The sequence below is a fragment of the Arabidopsis thaliana genome, chromosome 3 (assembly GCF_000001735.4).
Source record: "Arabidopsis thaliana chromosome 3, partial sequence".
NCBI lineage: Eukaryota > Viridiplantae > Streptophyta > Magnoliopsida > Brassicales > Brassicaceae > Arabidopsis > Arabidopsis thaliana.
The window spans coordinates 22,258,165-22,272,527 of record NC_003074.8 but is presented as its reverse complement, the minus strand read 5'-3'; the positions used below and the strand labels follow the sequence as shown (position 1 = coordinate 22,272,527).

The window sequence follows — 14,363 nt, the reverse complement described above, 5'->3', positions numbered from 1 at the left end:
TTCATGTCCGATTTTTTAAAATTAAAAAGTTTCCTTAATGTTTACGATATTATTATTATCCGAAGACCTTTGTCAGGTCTAGCTCCGTTGACCAATGCATCTTCCAAGTTCCAACATGTATATGTACTCTAATTCCAAAAATCGTAATCTTGTTGGTTGTCATGTTTGTTCACGATTTATGGATTTCATCTTATGTGGGCTGTGGCCCATCTGTTTTGGTCGTTTCTGATGGAAGCAAGCAATGAGACTAAACTGACTTTAGCTAACACAAGGCCCAATTATAGAAGCCCATTGTAAAATAGAAAGAACAAAAACTGGAAAGCAAAAAAAAACAAAACAGTTGAGAGGAGAAAGAGAGACCATCTTTACATCGCCTATGTCCTGTCCTCCACTCTGTTACCAAAATTATATATAATTTTTTTAAAAAAATTAAAATTAAAAAGAAGAAAACCCTAGATTTCTCCGTCTCTCTAATTTCCTTTCTCTCTCAAGCTTCTCAGAAAGTCTGACACTTTCGAGAATCTAATCTCCAAATTTCTTGTCTTTTTGGAGAAGGAATCGAATTATGTACAAGGAACGTAGTGGAGGAGGTGGTGGTGGGTCATCGAGATCAGAGATCCTCGGTGGAGCTATTGATCGGAAACGAATCAACGATGCACTCAATAAGAAACTAGAGAAATCTTCAACTTCCACCACCACATCTAGGGTTTTCTCTTCTAAAGACAAAGATCCCTTTTCCTTCACATCTACTAAAACTCAGCTTCCTGATGGTTTGTTCCTCTCTTTTTCACATCTGTGAGTCTTTTTGTTGGTTAATTGCTTTCTTTCTGATGATTTTTTTTTTTTGGTGTTGCAGTGGAATCGGAAACTGATAGTGAAGGGTCTGATGTGAGTGGATCGGAGGGTGATGATACGTCGTGGATCTCTTGGTTTTGTAATTTGAGAGGGAATGATTTCTTCTGTGAAGTCGATGAAGATTATATTCAAGATGATTTCAATCTTTGTGGTTTAAGTGGTCAAGTCCCTTACTATGATTATGCACTTGATCTCATTTTAGATGTTGATGCTTCCAACAGTAAGTCATCTCTCTTCTTCTTCTTCTTTCTTTTTTTGTTAATAAGGAGCTAGTAAAGTTTGGTCTGAAATCTTGTATCTATGTTTAGGTGAGATGTTTACTGATGAACAGCATGAAATGGTGGAATCAGCTGCTGAGATGCTATATGGTCTTATTCATGTTCGTTACATTTTGACTACTAAAGGAATGGCTGCAATGGTTAGTGAGAGAATCTCTCTACTCTTTTGTTTATGTTTTGGTGCTTTTAGCTTCGTTATTTGATTAACGACGTCTCTTGTTTATTGATCTCTGTAGACTGAGAAGTACAAGAACTGTGATTTCGGGAGATGCCCGAGAGTTTTCTGTTGCGGTCAGTCTTGTCTTCCAGTTGGACAATCCGATATCCCGAGATCGAGTACTGTGAAGATATACTGCCCTAAATGCGAGGATATATCTTACCCGCGATCTAAATTCCAAGGCAGTATCCTTTTTCTCTGTTCATAATCCATAATTTTGGCTTTGCCATTTCAATATTTCAGTGAAAGCTTAGGTCTGATTTTGCTTCAGTTGAGACACTCTGATCTTGAGTGTCATTGTATCTTAGCGTTTTCCTTAAATGACTTGTGCAGATATTGATGGAGCGTACTTTGGAACCACATTCCCTCACTTGTTCTTGATGACTTACGGGAACTTAAAGCCGCAGAAGCCTACTCAAAGCTATGTCCCAAAAATCTTTGGCTTCAAGGTACACAAACCATGATACTAGTGCTCTGCATTCTCAATGGTGATACATTTAGTGGCTCTGTAATTGCATCCGGATGAGCAACTGAAACGATAGCTGCGGTGACTGGAGCATACATCAACCATTGGGTTAGAGGATGAGAGCTGAAGTTGAAAGATGGAATCTTGAAAGAATCTCATGAAGTTCCAAGAAAACTTAGAAGTGCAACAGCCTGGCTCATTGGGGGAAAAGAACGACACACTTGGGTCTTGTTGTTGTCTCCGAAAAGATTTTCCCCAGTTAGTTGGATTTTGTTTTGAACTGTTGGATTATTATTCGTTTTTCTAATTTCATGTAAAACTCATAAATTTCAACTGAAGTATAACTTAGATCAATCAATTTCATCAAAGATCATAATGAGACATGTATGGCCATTAAAATACACTCAAGGGACCAATATCTTAGGATGATTACGACACAAAAGCATATAAACAAGTCAATATATAGATTTTATAAGAGATCATTGCCAGACATAAAAACCAGTAACGTTAGTATTTGTTTATTCACCGACTTTTGTGTAATTAAACTTAGTACACTCAGTTATAGATTGTATTATCGTAAGGATTTCTAGTAAAGCACTTTGAAAACACACATCAAACTCTAAAAATTTTGATCTGTAAAGACTCGTGCGAATACTGTTACCAAGTTATAGGGTTAAAGAAGTGCTGATCAAAATAAAGTATAAGAAACATCACATTAGATCAGGATTCAAGGATTTATAATTAGGTGTTGAATAGGATCAAACATTCAAAACCTCAAGCCTAACTTTAGGTTATATAGCTAGAACTATTGGTAATGAAACTTTGAAAATTAACTCAACAAAAAATAAAAACCTGCTTAAACTGCTCAATGTATAAGTCTTGATTCAAAATCACAAGCATAGAGTTTGCAAAACTTAAATTGTCAAAACAAGGAAACCAAATATAAAAAGCCAGCAGACTTTTAACCCTCGATCTGCTCCCTCAACCTTCTGATCGTGCTTCTAACAGTGACCGCACTGGCGGTGCTGCAATTCACAAACGAAAACAATTTCATCAGAAAACAAATCATTGATTGATAACCAACACAAAGCTAATACAAATATAACTCAGAAATCACTTACTTCATTGTGTAAGCACCACCTGCCTTGACCTTGCCACAATCCTTGCAACCCCAGATACCAACAGCCTTTCGCTTCACTCCGTACTGCAATCATTTTGATCAAACCACAGTTACCACAATAATCCAAAACCAAAAGAGATTTAGAAATGAAAACAGTAACTGAATGTTAATCTCTTTCATACCTTGCCACAGAACTCACAGAAGTACTTGCTGTGCTGGCTGACCTCCATCTTCTTAATCTGCTTCCTGATACTCGCACCATAACGTGTTCCTGAATCACATAACCATACATACGTTAGGAAGAGAACTCACAATACATATAATAACCAACTTAGACCCCAAAATGAAGAACGAATTGCAATATGAAACCAGTGTAGACAGATCCATTACATATTGACAACATGTAATCAAAAATGAACGATACATGTTAATATACTCCATTAAAATGAGCTACAAGACTAAGCAAATTTGCAGATCCTATCCTTATTTTCGATAGCATTAACATCCTAAGCGATTCAATAAGAGATGAGTCAGGAACATTACCGTATTTGCCGACGATTCCAACCTTCTTCGTTCTCTTCGCCTGTGAAACATCGAAAAAGAGTAATAGAGTCAAAAGACAAAATCACAAAACTAGACTTCTATCAGAATCCACAGATCAACTATGAAACTTGAAATCTCAAAACGAAAGCTAGAACGAGACAGAAGGAAGTATACTCGAATAACTTGCTATGGAATTACAGAGATTCAAGAACAATAACAAAAAGAAAGGATTAGGTTTTTCACCATTTTTCAGAGCAGGAAGGAGGAACACCACGCCGTCGTAGATGAGAAACCCTAATGAGCAAGTTCGCTTGTCACATTAAGCGTCTTTATATACGAATCGAATCATGTTAGGGCATTTTTTAATATGGGCCTTTGAACTATCATATATGGGCCATCAAATCAACCATAAAGACATAAAAGCCTTGTTGCTCATATGAAGTGCAGACTTTTTAATATGGCCCTTTAACCTCATGTGGTAATATAACTCCGATTTGATTGAATTTAATCAAAATTTATTAATAACGATATTGGAAGAACATTGAGCTCTCTGTGCTTTAAAACTGATGTACGAAAAGGTTAAACACAGAAATGAGAAATTTTGGAAGTTTTTTGCTATATAATAAAATAGAGAAACTCCCTTTATAACAAATTAGTTTTGTTTGAAGCACTTGAAAAGAGAAAAGACTTTTAAGAGAGAAACAAAAAAAGAGAAGAAGAAAGGAACCCAAAAGATGGTTCCATTTTTTTTTCCTAAGTAAATTTCTCTAATATCTTAGACCGGTTAGGTGCATGAGGTTTGAAATTTTCAATCCTCAGACCTGAGCTCCGGCGAATCTCAACCAACGTTTCTTCTCCAGCTTCTGTTTTTATCATCTCCAAAACACTCCCAAGAACATCGCCGCCTAATCCAAACTCTATCAGACTTCCTGGTTCTTCTCCTCCTTCCTGGATTAACCGACCAATCTCTGTCAATGTCACTACTTTCTCTGTCACACTTTTCCCAAATATTCTACCAAGAAACTCTGCTGCTTTTGGAGCATCATTTACTGCATCCTCCAGGGTTTTCAAAACCGATTCAAACCTGTGAAAAAAAAAGCAGTAAAAGATTTAAGCAACAGACGTTTGATTAGACTAGGGCTTCAAGATTTATGGGCTTTGTTTACTTACCCTTTCACTAGCTGGACTTCGTTTAAGGCGTTGTCAGCAGATTTCACGAGGTTCACAAGGAGCTTTGCTAAGAGATCCCTTTCTTTGTCTTTTCTCTCAAACGAATCAGTTACCCAGAGAGAAATCATTGTTGGGTGGTAAGCTGGTGAATTCATATCTTTCATGCACATACCAATCTCATTCTCATCTCGGGCACTGCACAAGAACACATTGGAACGCACCAGAGTGCTTATCAATAATAAAGAGGGTAAACGAATAGAAACTAACATCATACATAAAACGCACAGTCAGTAAAAAAAACAGAGTTTACCCCTGTATTAGAGATTCTATTAAAGTCAAAGAACAAAGTCTCTCATATGTATTTTTAAGCCGTTTTGTTTGGAGCAAATTCTAATTTACATACTTCAAGAAATATACACTTTATCAGATGATCTGTCGTTGTAAACAAACGCTCTAACTGTAAACGAATGAACTGTAATTTGATCCAATTATACCTACACAGGTTCCCACAGAATAATTTCCTAAATGTGGCAGTATCTGATGACTTTGCGAAGAATGAAACAAATGACCAGCAAGAAAGGAGAGATATAGTACCTGTAATATTCCTTAATTGCGGACAATGACAGATTCTCTAACTGTTCTTCAGACAAAGCATTTTCTCGAGGACTGTTTACTGTAGCTGATGGCCCTTGTAGTACTTGCCTAGCGGACGAAACTTCTGGTGACAGATCAGAAGCACGCGACAGACTTGCAAATTCCCTATGAACATAAGCTGTTCCCCGCTCTTGAGGACTTGACCGTCCGTGAGTAACAGGACTTGCAGGTCTATGTGAGCCAAAACCATTCAAACCACCGGCCGGTCGCCTAGAATCTCCACCACCGGCCTGAGTAGCATCAGACTGATAAGTGTTTGATGCTACTGCAGGCCTTCTAATAGACATTCCCTGACCAAGACCACCTTGCGGACCCAAGGTAATAGGCTCCTCACATACTGACCTTTGCGGCATTGGAACCATCCTAGGCTCATAAGATGGCCTGTCATCAAATCGAATGTCCTGATTACTAAAGCCACGACCTTGAGGTGGTCCATGGTAACTACCCATTTGGGCAGCTGGAGGTGATAGCATTCCTCCTCCTCCCCTAGGACTACTAAACTCCATATGCCCCCTTCTTCCTGACGAATTCATTGAGGGTCCACGTGAAAGCCTATTCGCTTGAGTTTGGCGTTCTTGTGCAGCATCTCTGTGCACTTCCTCAATTTTTTTCGGCCCTTCGACCTTCATTCTCTCCTGCCATTTGTTCTTTCTCAGATCGATGGCATTGATCAACATGAACCTCACCCTAGAAGACAATTCTTGTTTGCATGATAGCATTTTCATTTTCTCAAAATATCCATCCATCTGGAACTTAGCTTTGTTGTGATCGATCATAACTCCTATCGTACTCATTAGTTTACACAGAGCTTCAATATTCTCTTCATGTGGATCTTGATTATACCCGAGCAACTTCTGGATGCATGCGTGCATGATTTTCTCAGTCAACATCCTTTTCTTGTATAACTCACCAATAAGTCTGATGTTACCAAGCATTCTCCTTCGCACCTGAAGTCTTTTCTCTTCCCTTTCCTCCTCGGTTTGTTCTACTTGACCTTCTTCGGCAACTCTACTGGCTTCCTCCTCTTCTTTCTCCCCCCTCTCGAATTCTTCCTGACATTTATTGAGAAGCAATCTTTTGAAGGTAATCTTTTCACCATTCTCATTAAAATCAGGTAACGCCCCAGAGAGATGAAAACAGAAATCTGCATACATCTCACAGAATGTTGGCTCCATCAAGGCTTTGTCAAATATCTGTGAAATGACACCAGAAAGTGTAACAGCGTTGTCAATGTTGACACTTTTAACTTGCTCAAACAGTTTCTCAAAGTTTTGTGGGGTCAACTTGTTCAGGATGCTCTTTAACTGCCTTTGTTTTGCTTGTTCTTCATCTGCAATTGTCCCCACTTGGTATTTTCTCTCGGCTTTGTGCATCACTTGCATAGGAGTGTGCGGAGAAGGAAAAAGTCCTTTTTGTTGGAAATTTGAACCACGTTGCCACCTTTCTAAGTCGGGGGTATTTCTACCCATTCCTCCCATAGGACCCACAGGTTGCATCGGTCTAGATATAATTGGTCCCTGCATACGAGGGTTTCTTAAAACTCCCGAGTTTCCTCCTTGACCAGGTCGGAAACCTACGTTACCCCCATATCCTGCTGGAAGAGAACCCTGATTCTTCGTCCATCTATCATCACCAGCCACGTTGCTGGGACGGCGATCTAAACGAGCACCACTTGCTTGGCGATCCATAACCTTTCCAGGAGTAGGATATGAATCATGTTCATGATGTGATGCACCCATATATGCAACAATCAAGGCATTAGCAATATCAGGCGAAACGTCAAATCCCTCAGGAAGAGCAGTACACAGGTCTGCAAACTTTAGGAGGAAATCCCGGGAGTACTTCTTTTCTGTATTGATGCAGTTGTCGCTGACCTCATCTGAGGAACCTCTCTTTGCATTCACAGAATTATCTGCAGTTTCCAGCTTTGGTGTAGAAACATCGGCTGCATCTTCCCAGTCTTCTGGTTCATTTTTCACTGGTTCAGTATCCACAATGGCTTCAACAGCCTGAGGTATGGCAGGTAACAGGTTCTGGTTCGAAACATCATGAACAACATTTGAGCTCTCTTTCTTTTCCTCAGGCCCTTTGTAAGCCATATAGAGATCAGAAGTTGTCCCTGCAGCATCTGCTTTTTGAAGGATTTCTTTTATCTTCTTCTTTCCTTTTGTAGAAGTATTTCTTCTCGTGTTTGTTTCAACAGCAGATTTATGTGTTTCCGAATGTCCAAGAGGAACAGTAGAAGACAGAACATGAGTAGAATGTGGAAGGTCAGAGCTCGTATCATCTGTAACAGCTAGTTTTTCAGAGACAGGACAGACATCTGTGGCACCATCTACCTCATTCTGTGCCTTCTCAAGCACACCTGACAGTGTTTCGTGTTTTGCATCAGAAATTACAGACCTTTCATCGAGCTTGTCAGAAGCAGTCCGGTTATCACATTTTAGGTCTTTCTCTTGCGGTGAAGAACCAGAAATCTCCGATGAGGCATGGCTTGAACCTTCCGTAGATTTGTCAATACTTGTATCTACTGAGTCAGAAGTTGGAGCATCAGATGTAGTAGACACCTTCAGGAGTTGCTTCCTAAACCCGTTGGTAGCTGGGAGTGATAAATTTTCCTTGGCAGCAACGGTTGCTGTTTCAGGATCAGAGACCAGAGAGTCTGGCATAGTCTGTCCACGATTCTGAGTGAACCAGCCAAAAAAAGAAAATAATTTAATCAAATAAGAAAAAGAATTAATGAATAATACCCAAAAACAAAACACAGTATCATACCTCAGTCAGATTATGAGGGGGTTCCACCTTACATGTCTGATCTTCAACTGAGATCGACTCACTCACCATTTCCGCTCTTCTGATTTCAGTCGTTGTAACTGGAGCAGTCTCCACAGACGACTTTACTGGCGGAACAGTCTCCACAGACGACTTTGCTAGCGGAACAGTCTCCACAGGCGACTTTGCTGGCGGAGCAGACGAATTTGGTACTCCAGAGACAAAGCTAGGTTTCGGCTGCTGGGAAGAGCTCAACGAACATGCCTCCACGTTCTTTTGTGACAGAGAAATGTTAACTTCTCCATGTGACCTGTCTTTTGGTGATCCAAGCTTTTCAGAAACCCCAGCTGGCTTCACTGATACCTTCGCATTTACAGGTAGAGCAGATGACATTACATTTTGGGCATTGCGTGCTTTCACAGAGGAAGTCGAATCAGAGGAAAGATGTGCAGGAGCAGCGGGTCTGATAAGCTGTGGAGCAGTATGAGCAGGTTGGTTGATAAGTTGTACTCTCTGAGACCCATCAATAACTGGGTAATGATATCTCGGTGCCTGAGCGGATGACATTGGACCATTATTTAACGGTACCGAAACCGGGGGATATATCATGGTATTGGAGTTATATGAGGGTTGCACCAAATTGACTGGTCTTGGAGCAAATGATGAGACTGGCTGTGATCTGGGAGGTGGGTTAGAATGTGGTTTTAAAGCCGTTGAATCGCCTTCTGAATACGGGTCACCACGTCGATCAAGCCTCAGCTCTTCGTGTGTGTCAGGATGTGTAATCTTTACAGGGGTGGTCTTGCGTGCCCCACCATATTTTCCACCTTGCTGCTGGGGATACTGAGGGCTCAAACCCACACCCACATGGCCTAACTGAGGATGAATCTGAGCACCCATTGGAGTTGCAAAACCATGTCCCTGAGCCTGATGCATCATACCCTGATGATGCATCGGATGTGGTGGATGTCCCTGATAAAACACCTGCGGCGGGATTTGAGGAGTATTTCCCATAGATAATGCCATTGGCATTGGCATCTGAAACGAGGTTGCAGTCACGGGAGTCTGCATATGCATATTCGGCCCACCAAAATGTACAGGGTGAGGGACCTGAGTATGCTGATATGGTGTCTGCACAGAAGGCATGCGAATATTTGTAATTGGAGACTTCTGCGTTTGACTTGGAGGGGCTATATGTGGGACTTGGATATCAGCTTTTTCACTCGATGGATTGTGCCCCTCTTTCCTCATCAATTGATTATCTGCACCCTTATTTGATGAATCTTTTTTGGGTACAGAAGCTGGCACATTTGACGCCGTTCTTAAAGAAGATTGCTGCATCTGCAAAACAATGTTTGCTCGTGTCATAAACGAAAGGTCAAGTTCAGAACAAAGTGAATAAAAGACATCTTAAGTTTCAGTATATATTCTTTAAACCAATTTGAGTTAAAGATCAAGCAATCAGGCCAGCAAATCGCAATACAAGACAAATGATAGAGCATTTAAAAGTCAGAAGCAAAGTTCGAGACACAGACTATTCATCATCCTATAAGAAAGAATTATTTATGTAGGCAACAATCACAGTAACGGCAGATGCATAATACTAAAAGGTGTTCCACCTGGGCACGTTTCTGGTCATCCATATTCGGAGGTGCTGAGGTAGTTCGAGCAGGAACCTAGAAAACCAACAGGGAAGATTATTCAGGTGTTGATGGAAAAATCAAACAAACAAAGGAAGGAACAACAGCATTACCATCAAATCAGGACCAAGTGACCCAAACTGGAGAGGAAATGCCTGAGAAGCGTCTCCAGAGGCTGCCACTAAACAAAACAAAATAAACATTATAAAACTTATACCTTTATGGAATTACAGAGGAATTTAGTTCAACTTCAAAGCTCAGTATGCATACAAAAAAATAGACGATGCAACAAAAACCTACCTTTAGCTGTGTTGGGCGTCTCATTGATCTTGGAACTCATGACGGTAGACTGAGAAGTTGGAGCCTTTGGAATAGGTCCGGTGTTTCTGTTGAACGATTCAGTTGGATTGGTTGGTCCACCAACACCCGGTTCTCCTGTAACTAACAGTGTAAGATAGATTGAACTAAACCAAACGATCACTCACACACTGACCAAATTAATCTGAAATTATACAAATTTAAAGACTTTGCGGCACTCCGTGAATAACGATCATACCTTGAGAGCGAGAGTGAGCATTGGGACCATTGTTGTGATTATTAGGATGATTCACAGGTGGCAGATTCACCCGAGGCTGCCCTCCTCCTTGAGCATTGCCGGGCTTCTTAAAACTGTCATAAATAACAATAAAGGATCAAACTTTGCATAATTAATCATGTCCAATAATGGCTCAGAGAATCATCCAAAAAAAAAAAAGTCGAATTTGAAATGAAAACCTGCGATTGGAAGACAAGGAAGAATTATCAGGATAAGTGGAAGGGGCAGGCGCAGAACCAGGAGCGCCGGCGCCCTTACCGTAACCGGCGGCGGAAGAAGATCGGTGTTGTTGTTGTTGTTGTTGGTTACCGGTGGATCGACCAGTTCTACGATATTGAGTCTCGCTTCTGTCGGGTCTGGATTGATTGTAGGACATCTAGAACAAACCCTAATCTTCACACTTTTTGGCAAGCTAAATTCTACAACTCTGTAATGGAGTGAAACGACGCAAGGAAAGATAAAATTAGGGTTTTATTGGACGGACATGATTATAGGAACAAGAAAAGACGGGGAGAGAAAGAGATGAATGAAGAGAAACTATGTGTAATCAAAAAATAAATTGGAAATTAAAGAAAGAAAAAAAAAATATAGAGATTTTGTATTAGTGAAAGAGTCTGGTTAAAGTACTTGATTAGTAAATTACGCTATGTCTTAGGGGTAAATTCGACAACTCATTAAGTTTATCTCGTTACTCAATCAAAAAACTTTTTTTCCGGTCAATGTGCAAAGAGAGGTTTCAGGTGGTCACCCCAAAAAACTCAACAAACTTTTTTAAGCCAAATTTTTAATTTTAATTTTAATTAAAATATTATTTTTTACTATCATTTGAAGAGATAAAACATAATGCGTTGACAAAACAATAACAAAAAGCTGAATTTTCCGCACTAAAAACCAAATAAATGTAAATTTAAATTAACTTCATTGATAAAATATTAACACGTGTGAATTTGGCTATAATTTGTGGAGACTTAGTACATGAAATATGGATACAAAAAAAACTTTGTTGTTTATTGAATGTAAAGTGTGAAAATAGTCTTCACTGATTTATAGACATCACATCACGAGTAACAAAAATTTTAAAAATTGTCAAATATATTGGTATAAGGTTTATAAAAAAAAAAGACTTACAATGTGTGATTTCAATTTTAAGTTGATACGTCGAATCATACATTTTGAACTGAACATATACGCATTATATTGTCAAAAGTTAGGTGATTTTTGTATTTAGTTATGAGAGAATTACTAGATTCATTGTGTATATAATAAAGCTTGCTCTTAGTAGTAGAAAGTTAGGTGATCTCTTATGTGATCAATTAGGTGGTTTACTTTTTGGAGGGGAAGTATTAACTGAATTACTTAATTATTGTACCTATTAAAAAGAGAAGTTGAACAACACATTTCCATGTCTCTCGTAAATATTAGGTCATGTTCGTTTGTATGTAGTTGAATCCAGCGACAACGATCCTCGACCAACGACAATATGTATTCTTCGTTTGGTTGTCGTTGGATTCAGCAACTAATTGCAACAACAACTGTCGCTAGTAATTGTTGTATTGTTCGTTTGACTGTCGCTCTAAATCGCTATATTTTTTAAATTTTAAATTATTTTTTATGATAATTTATAATTTAAACTAAAAATGTAAATTATATATATTATACACCATCAAAAGAAAATTAATACATTTATTTACTTTAATTTTTTTCAAATTTAATTTGACTATACTTATTTTGATTTATTTGAATTATTTTCATTTAATTAAATAAGATTTCATTTAATTTTATTATATTTTATTTTATTTTAACTTAATTTTATAAGATTTATTTGAATTTAATTCAGATTTATTTAATTAAGTTTAATTTAAATAATTTATTTTATTTTATTTTAATCATTAGTAATTTATATTTATGATCGTTAAATTATTCGTTTACTTATCGATTGATTCAGCGACTGATCGCTAAAAAGTTTAGCGACTGAAAATTGTGGTTGCTACTCGCCGATGATTGTCACTAATTTAAGTCACCAGCTACAGACAAATGAACTGGACATTTGTTGTCCGAGGGGACGTTCGACAAACGGGTCAATGTTTGGGATTTGGTAAATGGGCCACAAAGGGCGATATTGGGCTCAAGTATTTAAGAAGAACCCCATTTGAATTGTAAAAGAACAGAATATTTTTCATTGTTTTCTTCTCATGAAACCGAATCAAGAAACACAAACAGAGTTTATCCATTTTCTCGTGGTAAAAGACCATAATCAAAAATATAGGTAGAGAAAACAAAAACTTCACAACCAACAATTGGCTTCTCTGTTCTCTGTCTCTCTCTCTTTGTTTATTAACCGCCACATCCAATTTAGAAACTACTAAGCCATGACAAGAGTCTTCGTCCGTACAGTTTTGATGGCGACGGAATATTTCGAATCAGGCGATTTCCGGAGAGATTATGATCTGGAAATCGACGTTTTTCTCCACCTCTTGGATTATGTTTCATCAGACTCAATCTGTTCTTGCCTACACTCTTGGCTACAGAATGCCATGTCCCCTCTGCATATATTGGAGCAAGATATCGATAAGAAAATAAATATCTAAAGCTTTATTCGAAGAAAAAAAAGTTGTACCCAATGGTAAGTTCTTTGTTTATATAGCTGTCTCCAGATTTTCAGAAATCAGATCAGAAAATTGATTCTGATGACCGATTCGTTTAGTTGTTTGGATCGCAAGCAACGAAGAAGTACCTGTACCTGTACGTAAAACCAAGGCCCAATTCTCCAATTCAGTTGTCCCTTAAGGGCCCATAACAGCTACCTTCGCTTCCCCGATCGCACAATCAAACTATGCGTGTGGCACAAGCACGACCGGTTATATTCCCTCGTGCGCCAGCTAAGGTCATAGACTATGATACGTGGCAGCCTTGCAGCAACGGAAAGCCGCCAGAGTCGAGACTCGCGTCTTGCATGCAATTAAATTTTTTGACAGAAGAGTAAAGCCTGTTTTTTCTAATACATATTTATATTTCATTATGTTGGCGGCCCAAATAGAGATGGGCGTCAGTCTTCAGCCCATTTAAGACATAAAGTACAAATTCAGAATTTGCAATTTTGCAAAACCTTGGAATTTGACAAGGCACCTTGACGGGGTTTAAGGTATATTTTACACTCTCAGCTCTTATTTCATCTACCTCATTTGCTGAATTTGTGATGTGATTAGCTAAGCTCAGGAAAATAAGAAAAAAAACCTGAACTTGGAGATTAAGTTTAAGGACTCCTCTAAGTTTATTTTGATACTCTATAGAAAAAAAGAAGTAAATGTGGGTGGGTTTGGAAACTAACGGTTCATACTGCGAGTATCCACATATGTACATTCTGGTCACCACAAAGCCTTTTTCTTTGACCTTTCAATTCTGGTTCTGAAACTGTGCTTCCTATTCCAAGTACCCTCTCCTTTTTCATGTATACATTGGTTATCACCAATAAGCCTTGTTTTTGGCAATCTAAGACATGTGAATATTATATGGAATGGAAGATGAAATTGCCTAATTTTAAGGTTTTTGTGTTTGTTTATTATGTATCTCATCTCGTGAATGTCGATCTTATTTTACATTTTTCAGGAGGATAAGATAAGAGGCAAGAAGTCTTACCTTTACAAAGCATGGTTTCTATCAGGGGTCGTATCTTGTTAGGGACTTTGTGACAGTGCCAAAATGCACAGGAAAATTGTCGGTATTTATTGAAGAAGCATCAAAGTTGAAGAAAATACTACTTTGCAGAGACAATGCTCTGTTTTGGCTATGGCTGTCTTTTGATTAACGTCACTTGTTTTAATCCTCAATAGCTACAAGATTAGTATCTTTAAATCTCACTTTCCTATATTATAAGTACCTTAATATGGAAGTTCTTTTATGTTGATTGATACTTTCTTTTTTAAAAGCGATTGTGAATTGTATACAAGTTCAGAATGATCCCAAGATCTTACAGTGAATCTGTTTTCATTCTTTGAGCTTACCCTTTAATCATCTTGGCTCACAATTTGTTCGATCTGTCTTTACACTTTAAGC

General features: G+C 38.4%; 3 protein-coding genes and 1 non-coding gene across 8 annotated transcripts; 2 read left to right on the top strand and 2 right to left on the bottom strand.

The window, feature by feature from the left end:
* The first annotated feature begins 354 nt into the window (after positions 1 to 354).
* On the top strand, positions 355 to 2,258 carry CKB3 (casein kinase II beta chain 3). 3 transcript variants are annotated; one of them, NM_001125389.2, is made up of 5 exons: positions 355 to 770; positions 857 to 1,075; positions 1,164 to 1,273; positions 1,370 to 1,532; positions 1,684 to 2,258. In NM_001125389.2, the coding sequence occupies exons 1-5, from the start codon at positions 566 to 568 to the stop codon at positions 1,812 to 1,814; spliced, it is 828 nt and encodes a 275-aa protein (NP_001118861.1). In that variant the 5' UTR covers positions 355 to 565; the 3' UTR covers positions 1,815 to 2,258. The 3 variants fall into 3 exon arrangements, with proteins under 3 accessions (NP_001118861.1, NP_191584.1, NP_001325549.1); NM_115889.5 differs by having other exon boundaries at positions 1,370 to 1,535; NM_001340030.1 differs by having other exon boundaries at positions 1,370 to 2,258.
* Positions 2,259 to 2,499: 241 nt separating this feature from the next.
* Positions 2,500 to 3,840, bottom strand: AT3G60245 (Zinc-binding ribosomal protein family protein). The gene is made up of 5 exons (NM_115888.3): positions 3,723 to 3,840; positions 3,480 to 3,519; positions 3,119 to 3,207; positions 2,938 to 3,020; positions 2,500 to 2,841 (listed from the first exon to the last, which is right to left on the bottom strand). The coding sequence occupies exons 1-5, from the start codon at positions 3,723 to 3,725 to the stop codon at positions 2,778 to 2,780; spliced, it is 279 nt and encodes a 92-aa protein (NP_567096.1). The 5' UTR covers positions 3,726 to 3,840; the 3' UTR covers positions 2,500 to 2,777.
* Positions 3,841 to 4,031: 191 nt separating this feature from the next.
* Positions 4,032 to 10,880, bottom strand: EIF4G (eukaryotic translation initiation factor 4G). 3 transcript variants are annotated; one of them, NM_001084849.2, is made up of 9 exons: positions 10,490 to 10,880; positions 10,272 to 10,384; positions 10,016 to 10,150; positions 9,829 to 9,896; positions 9,695 to 9,751; positions 8,079 to 9,416; positions 5,244 to 7,987; positions 4,650 to 4,844; positions 4,032 to 4,563 (listed from the first exon to the last, which is right to left on the bottom strand). In NM_001084849.2, exons 1-9 carry the CDS (start codon positions 10,684 to 10,686, stop codon positions 4,233 to 4,235), a joined length of 5,178 nt encoding a protein of 1,725 aa, NP_001078318.1. In that variant the 5' UTR covers positions 10,687 to 10,880; the 3' UTR covers positions 4,032 to 4,232. The 3 variants fall into 3 exon arrangements, with proteins under 3 accessions (NP_001078318.1, NP_001078319.1, NP_001078317.1); NM_001084850.1 differs by having other exon boundaries at positions 4,083 to 4,563; positions 10,016 to 10,156; positions 10,490 to 10,878; NM_001084848.1 differs by having other exon boundaries at positions 4,083 to 4,563; positions 9,829 to 9,890; positions 10,490 to 10,804.
* A 1,803-nt stretch (positions 10,881 to 12,683) lies between these two features.
* AT3G60238 lies at positions 12,684 to 13,443 on the top strand. The gene is made up of 2 exons (NR_143959.1): positions 12,684 to 12,933; positions 13,015 to 13,443. It is a non-coding gene; the product is annotated as an other RNA (non-coding RNA).
* Positions 13,444 to 14,363: the final 920 nt, after the last annotated feature.